Raw genomic sequence first — 15,076 nt, forward strand, 5'->3', positions numbered from 1 at the left:
AGCCTGTCTAGAGAAGGGTTCCAGCAGCTGAGGCATGGGGCCCTCTGAGAGTACCTTCTCAAGGCCAAACACATAGAGGATCTGCTGGGAGCATGCCTGAGGATGGACAGCAGCACAGACAACTGCAGAGGTTCCTCCTGCTTAAGACACAGAAGGGAACAATGCTCTTGTTTGGTCTACAGTACGTTACTCCCTGACCCAGGCCCAACAAAAAGAGCAGAACACGGCAATGTAATAGCTTATCACCACTTGTGTGTCTTTTGGAGAGTCTTCAGTTCATGAGCTCCTGGAGGCAGAAACTCTTGCTCTTTTGCTTTGCCCAAAGCACCTTCATTCTCTTGCTTATTATATACATTGGAAATAATTATAACTGTCACTGACTTGTTTTCTCTGTTACAGTGTGTGCCGTGGTCGAAAGTGGGAATGCACCAAAAATACGTGTGGTGGCACCTGCACCGTTATTGGTACAGCTCATTATTTGACATTTGATGGATTGAAATACAAGTTTCCAGGAAACTGTCAATATGTATTAGTTCAGGTAAGATGATGTCAAATGCGGAAACTACCTGATATATGTAAGATGTTTTACACCAGGAGAGAAGTCCAATGTTTGTATAAATCCAGTAAAGTATTCTTAATTACTAAGCCAGCTGTATGGTAGAGGAGAGCAGAGCTTAGCAATGACTTCAAAGACACCTTGAGAAATATGAAGATTATATTGTATTCTATAGAAGTGGGTTAAGTTGTCATGTGTCTGTCTGGCTGTCATAAATCATACGATAGCAGCATGGTACAGAGAGGAGCTGTCTGAATCCCATCTCTATCAAGGAGTTGTAGATACCCATAAGTCAATCTTTCCTCATTCCCCACTAGCTGCTTTATCCTGTGGTGATGGCTTACTGTCTGACTGAGTGAGACCAGAAGTGCTTGGTGAACCTAAATGTGCCTCTAAACAGGCTCTGCTCGTTCACTTCAGCAAAGTCACTATCCTGTTCCATGCACCAACCTGTTTGAGTACATTGACAATATCAAATATGGATAAAGACATAGCATGCTACTGTCAGCCTCTGATTTGGGGGAACAGCCAGAAATTTAGAGTGTTAAATAAGATTAAAGCTCATCTACAGATGCAAATCATTGTGTATTTAAGAATACGTGTGCAAAAGAAGGATTTCTCTGAAAATTTCGTCTACACTAGATGGATCCACTGCTAATTGATAACAACAGTCTTCTGTAATTAGAAAGTGTCATGTTTCTTGGGTGGGCTACTTTTTTTCTGCACAGACCCTTTTCATGAGTCCCGTTCCCCTGCTGCAGTTCTCCTTGGGCAGGAAAGTGTGATCAGCCTGCCTCTGAAATATGCTCCCACCTTGATGCCAGCTGGATTATCTTAGAAGAATGATTGCTCTGACACTAGTGAGAGCTCTGTGTAAAGGACTTATGGGTAGCATACAGTACTACAAAGCTACATAAAATTAAAATAAAATCTGCTTTCCTCAGATGACAATCAGAAAACTACAGTCAGGGTCTTTTTCTTAGAAGGTATATACTAAAAAAATCCCCAAATCCCTAAAAGGCCTGATATTCATGAGTCATCACATAAATCTAGTACTAACTCCCCATGCATCTCAGAAATATTTGACTTAAAATTACATTAAATGACATAATTGCTCCTCAAGAAATAGGTTGACATTATTGTAATTATTTTTTTATGTACAGGTGGGAAAACATGGGCATCAAACATTTTGCTCCAAACTGTGCAGCAAGTTTCTAACCTAAGCTTCTAGCTTCATATTTTCATTTTATCATTAAAGCTGCAGAATTGTTTTCACTGTTGAATCAATTAATATATGTATATTAATATGTACACTGTGACCATTGTACATCTTGAAAATATCACATACTGTAATAGCATGGATCCTCCCTGAAAAATATGCATATGTGTGTGTCATTGGCAGAGCAGGCGTCATTGTTTAAGGGGTGGACCACATGAATATCAATACTAAGCACAAAAAAAATTAAAGTAGGAACAGTTGGCATGCTAAAATATATCTTACTGGGCACAGAGTACACAGGGTATTATCTGAGGCTTGCTTTTTCTCCATAGATCTGTATGTGTTTTTCAAATGTTCCACTTTAATGACTCATTCATTTATTTTCATCTGATAGGATTTCTGCAAGGACGACCCTGGGACATTCCGGATACTAATTTCAAATGAAGGCTGTGGCTTCACTGGAGAAAAGTGCACCAAAAGGGTTATCATTCTGTATGAAAGTGGCGAAATAGAGTTGTTTAATGGAAACGTACGTACGCTTCTGTTCTCTTCCCCTTTTTTTGTGGAAAAGAATTTCAGGTTGTTTAGTAAGATGAGGCATGAATGACTTCATGCTCAGTGGTTCTTGAAAATTAGATCATAAAATTAACAGATTAGCAGGTTTATAATTATCCATTTTGCTCCCAGAGATATAATGCCATTTTGGTATTTCTGCTTGATGCCAATGAATTTATCTCAGGTAAGAATGCTGTTCAATGCAAGCTCATATGAGTGATGCCCTGTCTAAGCATGGAAGGTCTAAGTCTACTTCAAGCAAGGTTAAGTGCAAGGAAGAGCTAAGAAGTGACTGTCCCATGACTAGTAAAGCTCCAGACCTAATTTAGCCTTCTGAAGGACTGAGCACACAGGGGAAAAAAAGAAGTCATGGCTGAAACAAGTTGATACTGCAGAAGCAAATATCAACTATCCTTTCCCTTGTTAAATTGTCAGATGGAAAATCCAGATGAAAGGATTCTTCTTTTTTTCCCCCTTTCCTACCAACAAACACTGAAGAATTGACCAAGAGGCACTTCCACCACCCATGTTCCTTCAGAGCAGGAAATGAGCTTTCCAAAGTGCAGAGTTCAGCTCCTTGCCTTGGGCACTGTAACAATTAAGACCGTCTGTGTGTTCAAACATTACAGAGCTACACTGGATTATAGTGTTTCAATCGCTTAGTTTTCAGAAGTACTGTACTCTGAACTGGCATCTGGTCCAGAGCTTTGCAAAAATGTTCCCAGTGAAATGTGAAACCGCTCTACATTTGCCTTGTTTTGGGTTAACAAAGCTGTACCAGGTTTTGCATAGCCTGCAAATTGCCTGCAAATTGCTGCGTGTCACTGATGCATGACAGGAACACGTAAAACATACCACTATTAATAGTGTCTGTGCAGTGCATCTTGACAGCTTATGATCCATGTAGTCTTTTGGCTGCTGGAGGAATGAACATAGGACCTATTTGTTACCCAATGAGTTCCTTATTTCCACTGCTAAAGAATCCCCGACTCTGGGTGAGGGCGAATAGTAGTACAGGAGTCAGTCCATAGAGCCAGGCTTTGTCTGAAAGCTTCTTTAGGTGACAGATTTTCAGGAGAGCTGTGCTTCTGTTTGGACACTTAAAGAAGGGCCAGAAAAGACAAGAGGTGATTAGGCATCCAGCAACTCCAGTAACAGAGGTGTTTGGTTCCTGAGAGAGTATGTCCCTGCAAAAGCTAGGTCTTTATCACAAGACTGTCCACACGAACTCTGACTGAATTTTTAGCTGTCTTTCTAGAGAGTTTAAGGCTCAGTGTAATGTCAAGAGCAGGTTTCCCTAGAAATAACAGCAACCAAAGGAGAGATTAAGGAGAAACAACTGATATGAAGACTCTTAGATAAATTCTCACCCAGTGATGACTTCCTACCTTGTCTTCCACAAGAATCCTGAGAAACAAGCAGGAGAATCAACTTTTTTTTTTTCTTCCCATTAAAATGTTTCTAAGCAGCATTGTTTTAAGGTGATATTGTTTTGAGAGCAGCTTCTAGTTTTAAGTAAATGGGAGCTTAATTGAAGTATCTGCATGCTACAGTTCTGGCTCACATTAAAAAAAATTATCATGAAATCATTTTTTGCTCTTCTGAAACAAATAAATTTGCCAGTTTGCAAGGTCAAAAGTTTATGATTTCATGGCTGGGCAAAAAGCCTCCACAAACATAGAAATTCTGTAATTTAGGTCAACCTCCCAGCTCAGTTTTGTAATTCTCTGGTTTGGAAAGACAGAGACTACTGTAGATAATTTAGAATAAGTGACTAAGTGTGACAAGACTGTATACATTGGGCAATGAAGAAGATGAAAAAGCTTCCAGTTCCTAAAATAGTCTATCTTTTAACATATTCTTCCCCTAAAGACATTGAAGACCCTCTTTAGAATATCCTTGGAGGATGTCTTCTCTGGGGATAACGTTTCTGGTAATACCCCAGAGATGAAGGGAACTGAATTACAGTACTGAGCTTTTATTGAATTGAGGAATAGTGGAATAAGGAATTATTTTGCCCTCAAACTAGGGAGTGGATGAATGGTTTGTGGGCTCCTCTTTCTCCCTTGCTTTAATCACTATTTGTACTGATTGAAAGTTTTCATCTGCCTCTTCCACAATTAAGAGGTTTTTAGTTAGTGCATTAGTGGTGCTTAAAGTAACAGCCATGCCAGAACTTTCTCTCCAAATGTGGTTAATAATCCTATTAGTGTTCTCATTGAAAGGGGATTACAGTATGAAAGAAAGCATTTTAAATTAATCTCTTAAGTCCTTAGTAGCTGGAGGCGGTGAATTTGCAGCCAGATGGAAAGAGAAAGAGGCACAAAGGGGAAGCGAAAGTGATTGAAAAATTAAGACACACTGAAAGGAATCTCTCAGGATTTTTCCTGTTGGTGTAGCTGGTTGGGAAGAAAGTCCCTCCTGACTTCAGAATCAAGCTCTGGTCCTTCAGAGGCCACCGATACATGTGATTCTTCTAGTTCACATTACACTTAGACCTAGCCAGCCCTTTTGTCACTACCTGCCTCAGGAGCACCGAATTGTTAGTTTCCTAAAAAAATTAAATAAAAGGTAATTATTCAGTGAACCATTGACCGAATACTAAACTGATTGTTAATTGGGTATATCCTGTCTTCTTTATCAGCCTTCCTTCTGTTTAGCAGTCATTGCTTTCTGTGTCACCATTTGTGGTGAGTGTATGTTATACCATGGGAGCACGAGGGATATTGCCTTATTCAAAATTATAGAAATGTGATGAGATTGAGACGCTATATTTGTATCCCAATTTTCTGTTCAGAAATGTTGTTTCTAAGGCAATTATTTATCCACAGCAACTCTTCAGTGTAGGGACAAACCTGTAATTGGTCCCTTACCCGTACCTTGCTTACAGTTTTGCGAGTGCTCCAGAGCATCTGTGTAGTGTATGGGAACTATATGTTCTCTGGAGAATAGCATGTTTGAAAATAGCTGTTAACCTACGAGCACATGTCCCACTGGGAAAGTGACCTACATGAAACAGTAATTAGAGACACGGTCAACAGCACAATGTGCTTTTCTTGTTCAGGTAAACATCAAGGTACCTCCTAAAGATGGCAATGATTTAGAAGTCATGAGGTCTGGCCGTTATTACATAATTTTCCTGGGCAAAAGCATCAGTGTGACCTGGGATCTGGCCATGGGAGTCTCAGTTATCTTAAACGGCAATTTCAAAGTAAGTGTTTTTTGCTTTACTACTTATTCTCACTAGAGAATGCACTGAATGCACCATTTCTGCAGAGTAGCTTGCTCTTTTATTTTTTTTTATATATATATACAGATATGCTGATAGATTTCCATGGAGTATTAGGCACTTGCTTGAAAATGAAGGGATTTTTTGTAATACCATGAGTGTTGCTTACTTTTCTGGTAGTTCAACTGTAAGGGGTAAATTCTGTGTCATTGGAGATGAGCTATGACAGAAAAAATGAATGCTGTGGTGCCTCAGAATAACTATGCCTTGAGTTATTTCTTCTGTATTCAAGCAGAGCAGTATAAGGAGCCAGATTTACTAGCGATGGCAATACAACAGTCTCCTCCAGAAATCAAATAGGACTGTAGGGCTGTACTCCAGATAGAGCCAAACAGGCACCACTGATCAGAGTTGTCTTGCTTCCTGGAGTCCTTGGAGACAGTATGGTCCTACTTTCAGCTTAGCAGACTGGGAATAAGTGCTAAATGTCCTCTGTGAGAGACTATGTCTATTTTAGTGAACTTGGCAAGGCCAGGGATAGTTCAGTTTTTAAGCCTTGTGCCACTAAAGCACTAGGCTAAAAAAACTTCTTAACAAAACCCGAAGCCAGTCTACAGATGTAAGATTTATGCATTTTGTGTTTCTTTCCCTGCAAGGATCAAGTGTGTGGTCTGTGTGGAAATTTTGATGGAATCCAAAACAATGATTTGACCAGCAGCAATGAACATCTTGAAGTAGATCCAGTTGACTTTGGGAATTCTTGGAAAGTTAATCCATACTGTGCTGATGTTGAAAAGGTGATTGCGAATGAACTGTGAAAACTAATTAATATGGGTTACAGTATCACTCAAGAGCAGGCAAAGAGGTTTGAAAGGATAAAAATAAATAGAAATTAAATCCTTCCCCCATATTTTTGCCAAATAATATTATTTCTTGAAATCTGATAAAAGATCAATTAACTTATTTAAAGCCTCTGGGCTACCTGGCTTCAGATGAATATTAAAATAGCCAATCTGTATGGTAGAGGCTCTTCATAGAGTTTGCCAGCCCAGATGCTTGAAATCCAGGTATAACTGGAAATCTCATTTTAGAGCTAAATCTAAAAAAACCAGCTGTAATTTTCAGACAGGCGGAGTTCAGATAAAGATTTTCTGTTTCCTTATCCAAACTTCTATACCCCAAATCTTAGTCTGTCCATTCACGAACATCTGAATTCTGTGTGCTTCTCAATCTTTTTTAAAGAGCATTCAGTTATTATTTTCAGATTGGAGAGTCTTGAACAGAAAAAGCATGACATGGGAGGAGATCTAAGACCTTATTGCCATGCTATCACTGCATCTGAATTTTGAGGAGGTTACCTGCTATTTGAAAGTGTTATCTATGTCCTGGTGCCAGAGATTAGGTGATTTCACAGGGTACTAGTTATGCTATACATGAGAGTATACTTCCTCTTTTCCAAATACAGAGTTTTGAAAGAATGAGATTGAATGATAAATTTGTCTTGACCTGACAAATAATTATGGCCCAAAGTATTTCCAAATCAAAAAGTGAAAGGAAACAACTTGAAGACAACTTGTTTTGACATTTGTAAAATGAAGCATTTCATTCAGATGATGCTTTTAAGGCTGAAAACTTTCTCTTGAAGATTCATTTACATTTTCAGAGAGATTATAGGGGGAAAAAAAAGGCCTTTTTTGATTTTTCCTTAAAAGATTTAAATTGTCAGAAAGAACTTACACATGAAATCTTTTGGGTTAGTTGGATAAATTATGTGCAAGTGTGACATAGCCACAGTATTACCTTACTGAATGTCACTTTTTAGCTATGACTTGATTGCAACACAGAAGAGGTTGCAATAAAGAGGAGTGAGGCTGCAGGGTATGACTGAGAAGAAGCAGTTCCTTGTTTCGGTGTAATAAGCACAGGACAGAGCCTGCAGGCTGTCTCCATGATAAATCCCATGTCAATACTAGTGCTCCTTGTTCTTACATAAACTAAATTGGAGAGGGGGAGACTACTGAGCAGTGGCCATGGTCTTCTGAAGACCGATCATATTTGTAAGACTTGCGGGCCTTCTGCAGAGCTGTGAATGATCATTTTTCAGGGTGGATGTTTGGTACAGTGGGACTTTCTGTCATCAAAATATCTATGTTAAAACTGCAGTGTACAAGTAAGAGCTGGAGAAAATGTAGGAGGTGACGTGGTCTACGCTGTGTTCTCCCATGGCAGGATTTGTCCTGAACAGTTTCCTTTGTCATGAAAAATGTCTAGTGCTAGTGAGTTTCTTACTTCAATTTGAAGAGTCCTGAGGTCCTGAAGGCAAGGCTAATGCAATGTGTGCTTGTCTCTTACAATATTAAGCCCAACCGGGAACAGACCTTGATTTCTCCGCTGTGTAATGGAAATGTAGTGAAGCAGATGATGGTAGAAACATCATGCAGTATTTTGTCTGGGGATGTCTTTGAAGAATGCAAAAAGCTTGTGAGTATTGTCATGTGTTTCACACTCTTCAATTCTGCATAATCTGTGCTGACACTGATTATAGCTGAGGGGAAAAGGAGGGTTGTGCTGACAGCACACAGGACTTGGAAGGAGGCTGACTAATTGGTGTTCTCATCCCTGACCCTGTTCTGTAGCTGATGCTTCATGGGGAAAATTCAGGATACCACCTGGTAGAAAGTAGTAGTAGTAGTAGAAAGTAGAACTTCTGCTTGAGGCAAATTTTACTCAAAAGCCTAGAGACTGGCACATGAAGTCAAGCACAAGGGTTGATATTTGGGGGAAGAGGGAGCTGAGCTAATATAATGCCATTCAGATTGCATTCTACCCAAGCTGCTGCACAAGAGAGTATGTGAACAGGGCTCAAAAAATGTATAGAGTTACTCCATATGGGGAATATTAAAGGACAATAAACTGCAGTGTCTATAACAGCTTCGAGAACACGGCCTCATTTAGGTCCTTGCTGACATCAGCAGAAAGACCAGCACTGATTTATGGGGCCCCTCAACTCTTGGTGAAAGGAGCAGGCAAACCATCTGAAGGTTGAATGTGTCTAGAAGGAGAAGATGAGGGGAATCAGTGAGTGTACTGTACCCTGTATTTCTCTTTTGTAGGTGAACCCTGAGCCCTACATAGATATTTGCATGTATGACACTTGTGCTTGTGAATCTATTGGGGACTGTGCTTGCTTCTGTGACGCTATAGCAGCCTATGCACACGTCTGTGCACAAAAAGGTGTTGCTGTTCACTGGAGGTCACCAGCTCTGTGCCGTAAGTACAGTGCAGATGAGGAAGGATTGGGTGAAAAGGTTCAAGCTTTTAATCAGAAAGCTGTTGGCTCAGACTGACTGTTTTTACCCAGCTCTGCTCCTGCTGATGTCCGGAGAATTTAAATTTAATGGGACTGGGCTAGCAGCTCATGGCGACATTTCCTCTTGCTTTTCTATTTAGGTTCAGAGCCATATCTGGAAAGAACATTCTCTCAATAACGGGGTATAATAGTCCCAGGTACAAACAAACATAAAGAAATAAATTGTTTCTGTACATTTCCTTTTTTTAATTAAAATTTAAAATATTTTTTTGCAATTGTTTTTATCAATAACAATTATCTCTAATCTAAAGCAAGCACTTCATTATGTGAAAAAAATTTAAGTGTGAAGAAGTGGCCTGCCCTGAATGTATTAAAATAAATATATCTTTATTTAAAGATGGAATTATTTCTTTTTCTATGCATATGTGGTCCACACTGTACAAAGTTGGGTTCATAGTTCTGAAAGGCAAGGTGAACACACTCTGGTTTGAATTTTTTTTTTCCCCCCTCTGATTCTTTTGCTCTGTAGCACAAAGCTGTGAGGACCTGAATAAACAAGAACTGGATTATCGATGTGAGTGGCGATATAATAGCTGTGGACCTGCTTGTCCCATAACGTGCCAGCACCCACAGCCTTTGGAGTGCCCTCTGCGGTGTGTGGAAGGATGCCATGTACACTGTCCTGCAGGTTAGTCCATCTTTTCCTTTAAGCAGTTACTTACCATTTTCTGCTCTGCTCCTGGTACTTGTAGGTATTGCTGTAGAGTCTCTCCCCCCCCGCCCCTCCCCCACTAAGTACTGCATGAAAAGAGGTCTTATAGTCCAGAAATATTCACAGATTGGTAAGGCTGAATATTGCAAAAGACGCAGATGTAACAGTTAATTCCTTAACAGGCTTACTGAAGTGTTTTCACCACAGTTTCTTACTGCAAAAGGAGGAAGGTGGTTAGGTATTGTGGTGCGAGTTTATGAAATGAGCACAGCGTGTGAAGGGCATGAAGGGGTACCTAGAAGAGGAGGGTGAAATAGTGACAGCAAGAACAAGAGAGGATGAGAATGGGGTGTTAGGAAGAGAGGAGGATTAGTGGTTGTGTAGCAACAGAGGTTGTTGACTATGTGGTTAAAGGACAGTATGAATTTATGCTGGACACTTATAAAATGCTCTTCTTCAGAAGAGCTACTGCAGTGGGGGAAACCCATTGCCTTGACCTGCTTACTACCTCCAAGGCTCTGGTGCTCCGGAGAGTGCCCAGCAGGCATCCTCCAGTGAGCCTGAGCTTTCAGCTTACCTGCTCCCATTAACTGTCTCTTAGAAATGGAAAGGAAAAAATATGGGAAATATAGGGTGGAGAGAGGAAAGACAGAAGGGGAAGGAGTAAAAGATGAGCAAGGTCCAAAAGGAGAGTGAAAACTCAGACAAATAAATAGCTCCCAAGGGCAGACCGAGGAGACGTGAAGGCAAAGGAAGAGTAGGTATTTTAAGATCAAAAATAGCTATTTTGGTCTCTGATATCTAATCAGAGTGAGGTAGGGGATACTGGGAGAAATCAATAATATATATGTAAAAAGGAAAATGCCATTTTCTCCTGTCTGCTTCAATTCTTTGTTCAAAACATAAGTTCACCTTCTATATTGTAGTGGCTGTTGCAGTTTATACACTAGGTTAAGTACTTCCAGTATCTAAATAAAAGTGGTTATGAAGGAAAGAAATACTTATTTGTGTCAAACTGGCAGTGACCATAACACAGGCAGAATATTCAGAACTTTAAGCCCAACTCAGAAGCCTTGTCATGTTTTTCGTAGCAGGGTAAATGCAATGATTAGTTTTGCAATACATGAAAATTGGCATCTTTCTACTACTGTGCTATTCTGAAACAGGGAAAATTCTTGATGAACTGTCCCTGGATTGTGTCAGCTCAGAAGACTGTCCTGTGTGTGCAGTTGGAGATGTCAAGATTCCGCATGGAAGGAGAATAGTTTTGAACAGAGATGATCCACAGAGCTGTCAATCTTGGTATGATGGGTTTATGAAGTGAAATCGCATGCCTCTTGAGTAGGATGAAGGGAGACAGAAGCAGCGCCATCCGCATAAATAAGTTTTTGGACACAACTTTAAATATACCACTGAAGTTGAAGCCTGGAAACCATCTTTTATGTCAATACTCCTTCACAGACAATCTGAGGCTGAAGTTTTTCAGTGACAGTAGGGATTATAGCATGTCAGCTGAATTTAAGCAAGTGAAATTCATAAATTCCTTTCAAAAAAGGCCTTTTTTCCATGTGTAGGTGGCCCCACTGGCTTCAGATGTTCTGCTTCTTTTTGTGTAAGGTGTGATTCAACATCAATAAAGTAATCAGACTCCTTCTGCCAGTACTAAAAAAATCCTACATATAGTGCAATTTCTGAATGTGCATTCAGTCTAGAACTTGCTGAGATTGTTAATGGTTAAATTGTGTACTATTATTGGAAAACCAATTTCCCCAAATTTTTAAGATGATATTCCATGGCCTGATCCTGCATGCACGCATTTCCAAATATGATGAAATTAATGGCAGGGTGCACAGTGCTGTGCACCATGCAGGATCAGGGCCTTCAGCTGCAATGGGGCAGAGACAGATTTTCATTCTGTATGCTGCCCAGTGGCATATTATGCCATGGCCTGTAGTACCTGAAAGTTTGGCTTTCTCTGGATGTTTAGGCCCTTGATGGATATTTTCACTAGTTGCCTATAACACTGTGAATATGAAAGAGTTTTCCATCTTGTAATTTGATCATATTTAATAGAAACTGAGTTGTAAAACTGCAGCAGCTATTAGCCCAGACTAACACCTTGGCTCCAAATGCCCTGAACCTCACAGAAGCTCTGAATGGGTATGAACTTTGAATTCCTGGCCTCTTGTGGGGGCTAGCGTACATCTGTGCTATAAACCCAGGGCATGAGACTGTTAGGTTAATCAATTAAATTTTTCTTTTTCTGGTGTTTTTTTTTAATAGTGTACGTGAAGAGCCTTGAATTCCATCAAAAGGTCTAAAAAGAGTCTTCATAAATGAGTCTCTGTTCCCTAATTTTTGTAATCCTTTATAATATTATATCTTAAATGTTGATTTAAATGTTAATTGTGGCCGCTGCTCACAAAAGATTTCAGAACATTAGGAAAACTTACCTCACTAGGGAAACATCCTTTTGCATAGCTGTCACCTAATTTAGATGCCTACACCATCTGTACAAACAATAGAAAATATTGCACAAAAATGAATTTTATAGAAAATATCCAAAGGAAATTGGAAACTAGAAGAGGTTCACTCATATTAGGATTAAAATAATAAATCTTCTGTTGCTATATGTTAATGCCAAAAGTAGCTGTGCATTCTTCAATTAGGAAGATACTAAAAGCAGCTTGAAAGGAACGTAGCACTTCAACTAAGAGGACTTAAATGAAGGTGCCATGTGTAAAGTGAAGTGTTTTCCCAGAAAATGGCACCTTCTTCCAGTACTAATTTTTTTAGTGTGTACATCCTGGGTTTTCTATGGCAGTGAAAATAAGCATTTTTTTGGTCCTTGCTCTTCAAAAACTTTTCCTATTCTGTTTCTTGGAGTGTCCAGTAAGACAAGAAAAATATATTGGCTGAGTCTGTACCACCCTGTGCATGGGTACAGTCATGTTCTTTGCTCTGATAAGTGAAGTAAAAAGAATCAGGCAACCAGGAATTAGAAGGGCAGAAGTGTTAAAGCCTTGCTAAAGCTAGAAAGAGATGGATTATAAACAAGTTACTAAAAGGTGCAGGGTGACAGAGGTGAAAGATCTCATGGCGCCGCAGAAGGATGAACAGTGAAAAAGGTAGGGATGGGGGAAAAAGAAAAATGGGAGCTGAGACGGAAAGCAGAAGAGAAAAATGTACTAATGGAGGTGGGTTGAAATGTTGAGGGAAGACAAATAGGACTAAAGAGATGACAGCTATGGATGAAATACATCATTTGATATGAGAAAAGGGACTGAAACAGACAATATGGTAAATAAGAAGATAACAAAGGAGACATTAAAAAATGGAGGATAAACATGTGCCAAAGCTGTATTCCAAACAAAAAGAAATCAGGAAAAAGAAAAGGAAAGTAATACACTTCAGAGGTAGAAAAAAGGCTGTTTGTTATTTTCACTAAGGTAAAAATCTAGGTAAACCTAGCCTCCTCACAGAGTCTGCTAAGTCATATCAGAGCTAAAAGCATCTTTCCTACTCTACTTTGTGTTAACTACATCCAGTTTGCCTCATGTTTTTCTTCCTTGTGAAGCAAACCAGATCTGCCAGTTCATCCACAAATGGCTTGCAGGTAGCTGCATTGCTCAAGCGCAGTGGGTTTCCAGACACAGATTTCATGTTCTGCCGAAGGCTGTTATAAAGAGAGTTTCCTCTGACAAACACATCATAGTTTGTCATATGTTTCCTGGATCTAAACAGATGTGCATGAACGTACAGGATTTAGCTGTATAATACCTTGCAGGGAGTTCTGGGGAAATGGGCTGGGGAGAAAATCACTTGCATCGTGTTTTGTTTTTGTTGTGTTTTTGAGTTATTTAACTGTTTCTGTATGGACATTCTTTTATTAGATGTGGGTGATATGTTATTATAAGCATTGATATTTTACAGTTAAATTCTGTGATTTCTGTAGCCTGTGTGAAGGGAAGAACTTAACCTGTGTAGCCTGTGAACCAGTGGAAGACACCCTAACACCGACAACGCCTGTTCCAGAGGAGGACATTGAACTAACACCCAGTGAATACTCATGCAGCAAGATGATGGACTTAGCCTTCCTAATGGATGGCTCCAATAAACTGTCAGAGGAGGACTTTGAACAGCTAAAGACTTTCATAACTGGCATGATGAAGAAACTCCACATCTCTCAGAAGAAAATCCGAGTGTCAATTCTGGTGTACAGGGCTGGCCCCACAATCTATCTTGGCCTTAAAGATATCAAAACACAGTCCCAGATGAGAAAAATTGTCCAAAGCATAAAATACACAGGTGATGAAGTAGCATCTGCCGCTGAAGTCCTTAAATACACTGTGTTTCATGTGTTTGGAAAAGCAGAAAGGACCAATGCTGCCAGAATTGCAGTGCTATTTATAGCAAGCAAATCTCCAGGAAAACTCCGTAGCATCCTCACAGCTTTGAAGAATAAAAAAATCACAGTAATGCCTGTGGGGATTGGACCTTACGTTAATGTGGAGCAAATCAGGTTCATTGAAAAGCAGTCACCAGACAATAAAGCCTTTCTAATGAACAACGTGTTAGAGCTAATGGATAATAGGGATCTCCTCATTGATCATCTGTGTGATCTTGGACCTGAAGAAGGTCCTCTGATAGAAGCTACATCCACTCCAACAATATCCAGTGTCTTATTTCCCTCTGTGGGTCTCACAGCACCACCACCCATTTCAGAAAAACCCACCAGCAAAAGGCTGGACATTGCTTTTATTGTGGAAGGATCCGACAATGTTGGGGAGGAAAACTTCAATATCATCAAAAAGTTCCTTGAGAGGGTGATCACAGGAATGAATGTAGGACAGGAAGACATTCATGTTACAGTCATGCAGTATTCAGAGACTGTCAGTCTGGAGTATTCCTTTAGGGAAATACAGTCAAAGGAGAGTATTATTGAGAAGGTGAGGAACATACCCTACCAAGGAGGGAAGGCTACCAACACTGGAAGTGCCCTCGATTATATTTCCAAACACACGTTTACACCAGTGAATGGGGGCAGGCAAGATGTTCCTCACTTGGTATATATGGTGTCATCCAGCCCTTCCACTGATGTTATCACACGACCTCCCAGGAGCATAAATGTTATTCCCATAGGCATAACCCCCAGTGCAAATATTGAAGAGCTCAGAAGGATCAGTCAGCCTAATCACCCAATAATCTTGCACAGTTATAGCACACTAATTGAAGAAGCACCTGAATTAGTGCTGCAGTCATGCTGTTCTCATAAACTTTGGACAGAAATTCCAGGTAAAGTTGGGTGAATTTTCTGTGTAATTCCCTCTTTCCTCTCCCCTGTCTCCTCTATTTCCCCCTCACATCACTGAAATTTGAAGAGGGTTCCATATCTCATTTGGTATCTTGCCCAAATGTCAAGGGCATTTATCTTCAGTGACATCTGAGGGTGCTGCCCCAGATCAGCAGTACCTATGGCTCCGTAGCCAGCCTTC

At 40.0% G+C, this 15,076-nt stretch overlaps 1 protein-coding gene across 1 annotated transcript in view; it reads left to right on the plus strand.

Moving 5' to 3' along the window:
- The window catches only part of VWF (von Willebrand factor), a 140,722-nt gene that overhangs the window by 58,352 nt on the left and 67,294 nt on the right, over nt 1-15,076 (plus strand). The window contains exons 20-28 of the mRNA XM_009513179.2: nt 400-538; nt 2,170-2,304; nt 5,395-5,541; nt 6,216-6,356; nt 7,921-8,040; nt 8,673-8,829; nt 9,399-9,557; nt 10,748-10,883; nt 13,537-14,876. Of these exons, the coding sequence (XP_009511474.2) occupies nt 400-538; nt 2,170-2,304; nt 5,395-5,541; nt 6,216-6,356; nt 7,921-8,040; nt 8,673-8,829; nt 9,399-9,557; nt 10,748-10,883; nt 13,537-14,876 (2,474 nt within the window). The remainder of the gene's footprint in view (nt 1-399; nt 539-2,169; nt 2,305-5,394; nt 5,542-6,215; nt 6,357-7,920; nt 8,041-8,672; nt 8,830-9,398; nt 9,558-10,747; nt 10,884-13,536; nt 14,877-15,076) is intronic.

The sequence above is a fragment of the Phalacrocorax carbo genome, chromosome 1 (genome assembly GCF_963921805.1).
Source record: "Phalacrocorax carbo chromosome 1, bPhaCar2.1, whole genome shotgun sequence".
Classification (NCBI taxonomy): domain Eukaryota; kingdom Metazoa; phylum Chordata; class Aves; order Suliformes; family Phalacrocoracidae; genus Phalacrocorax; species Phalacrocorax carbo.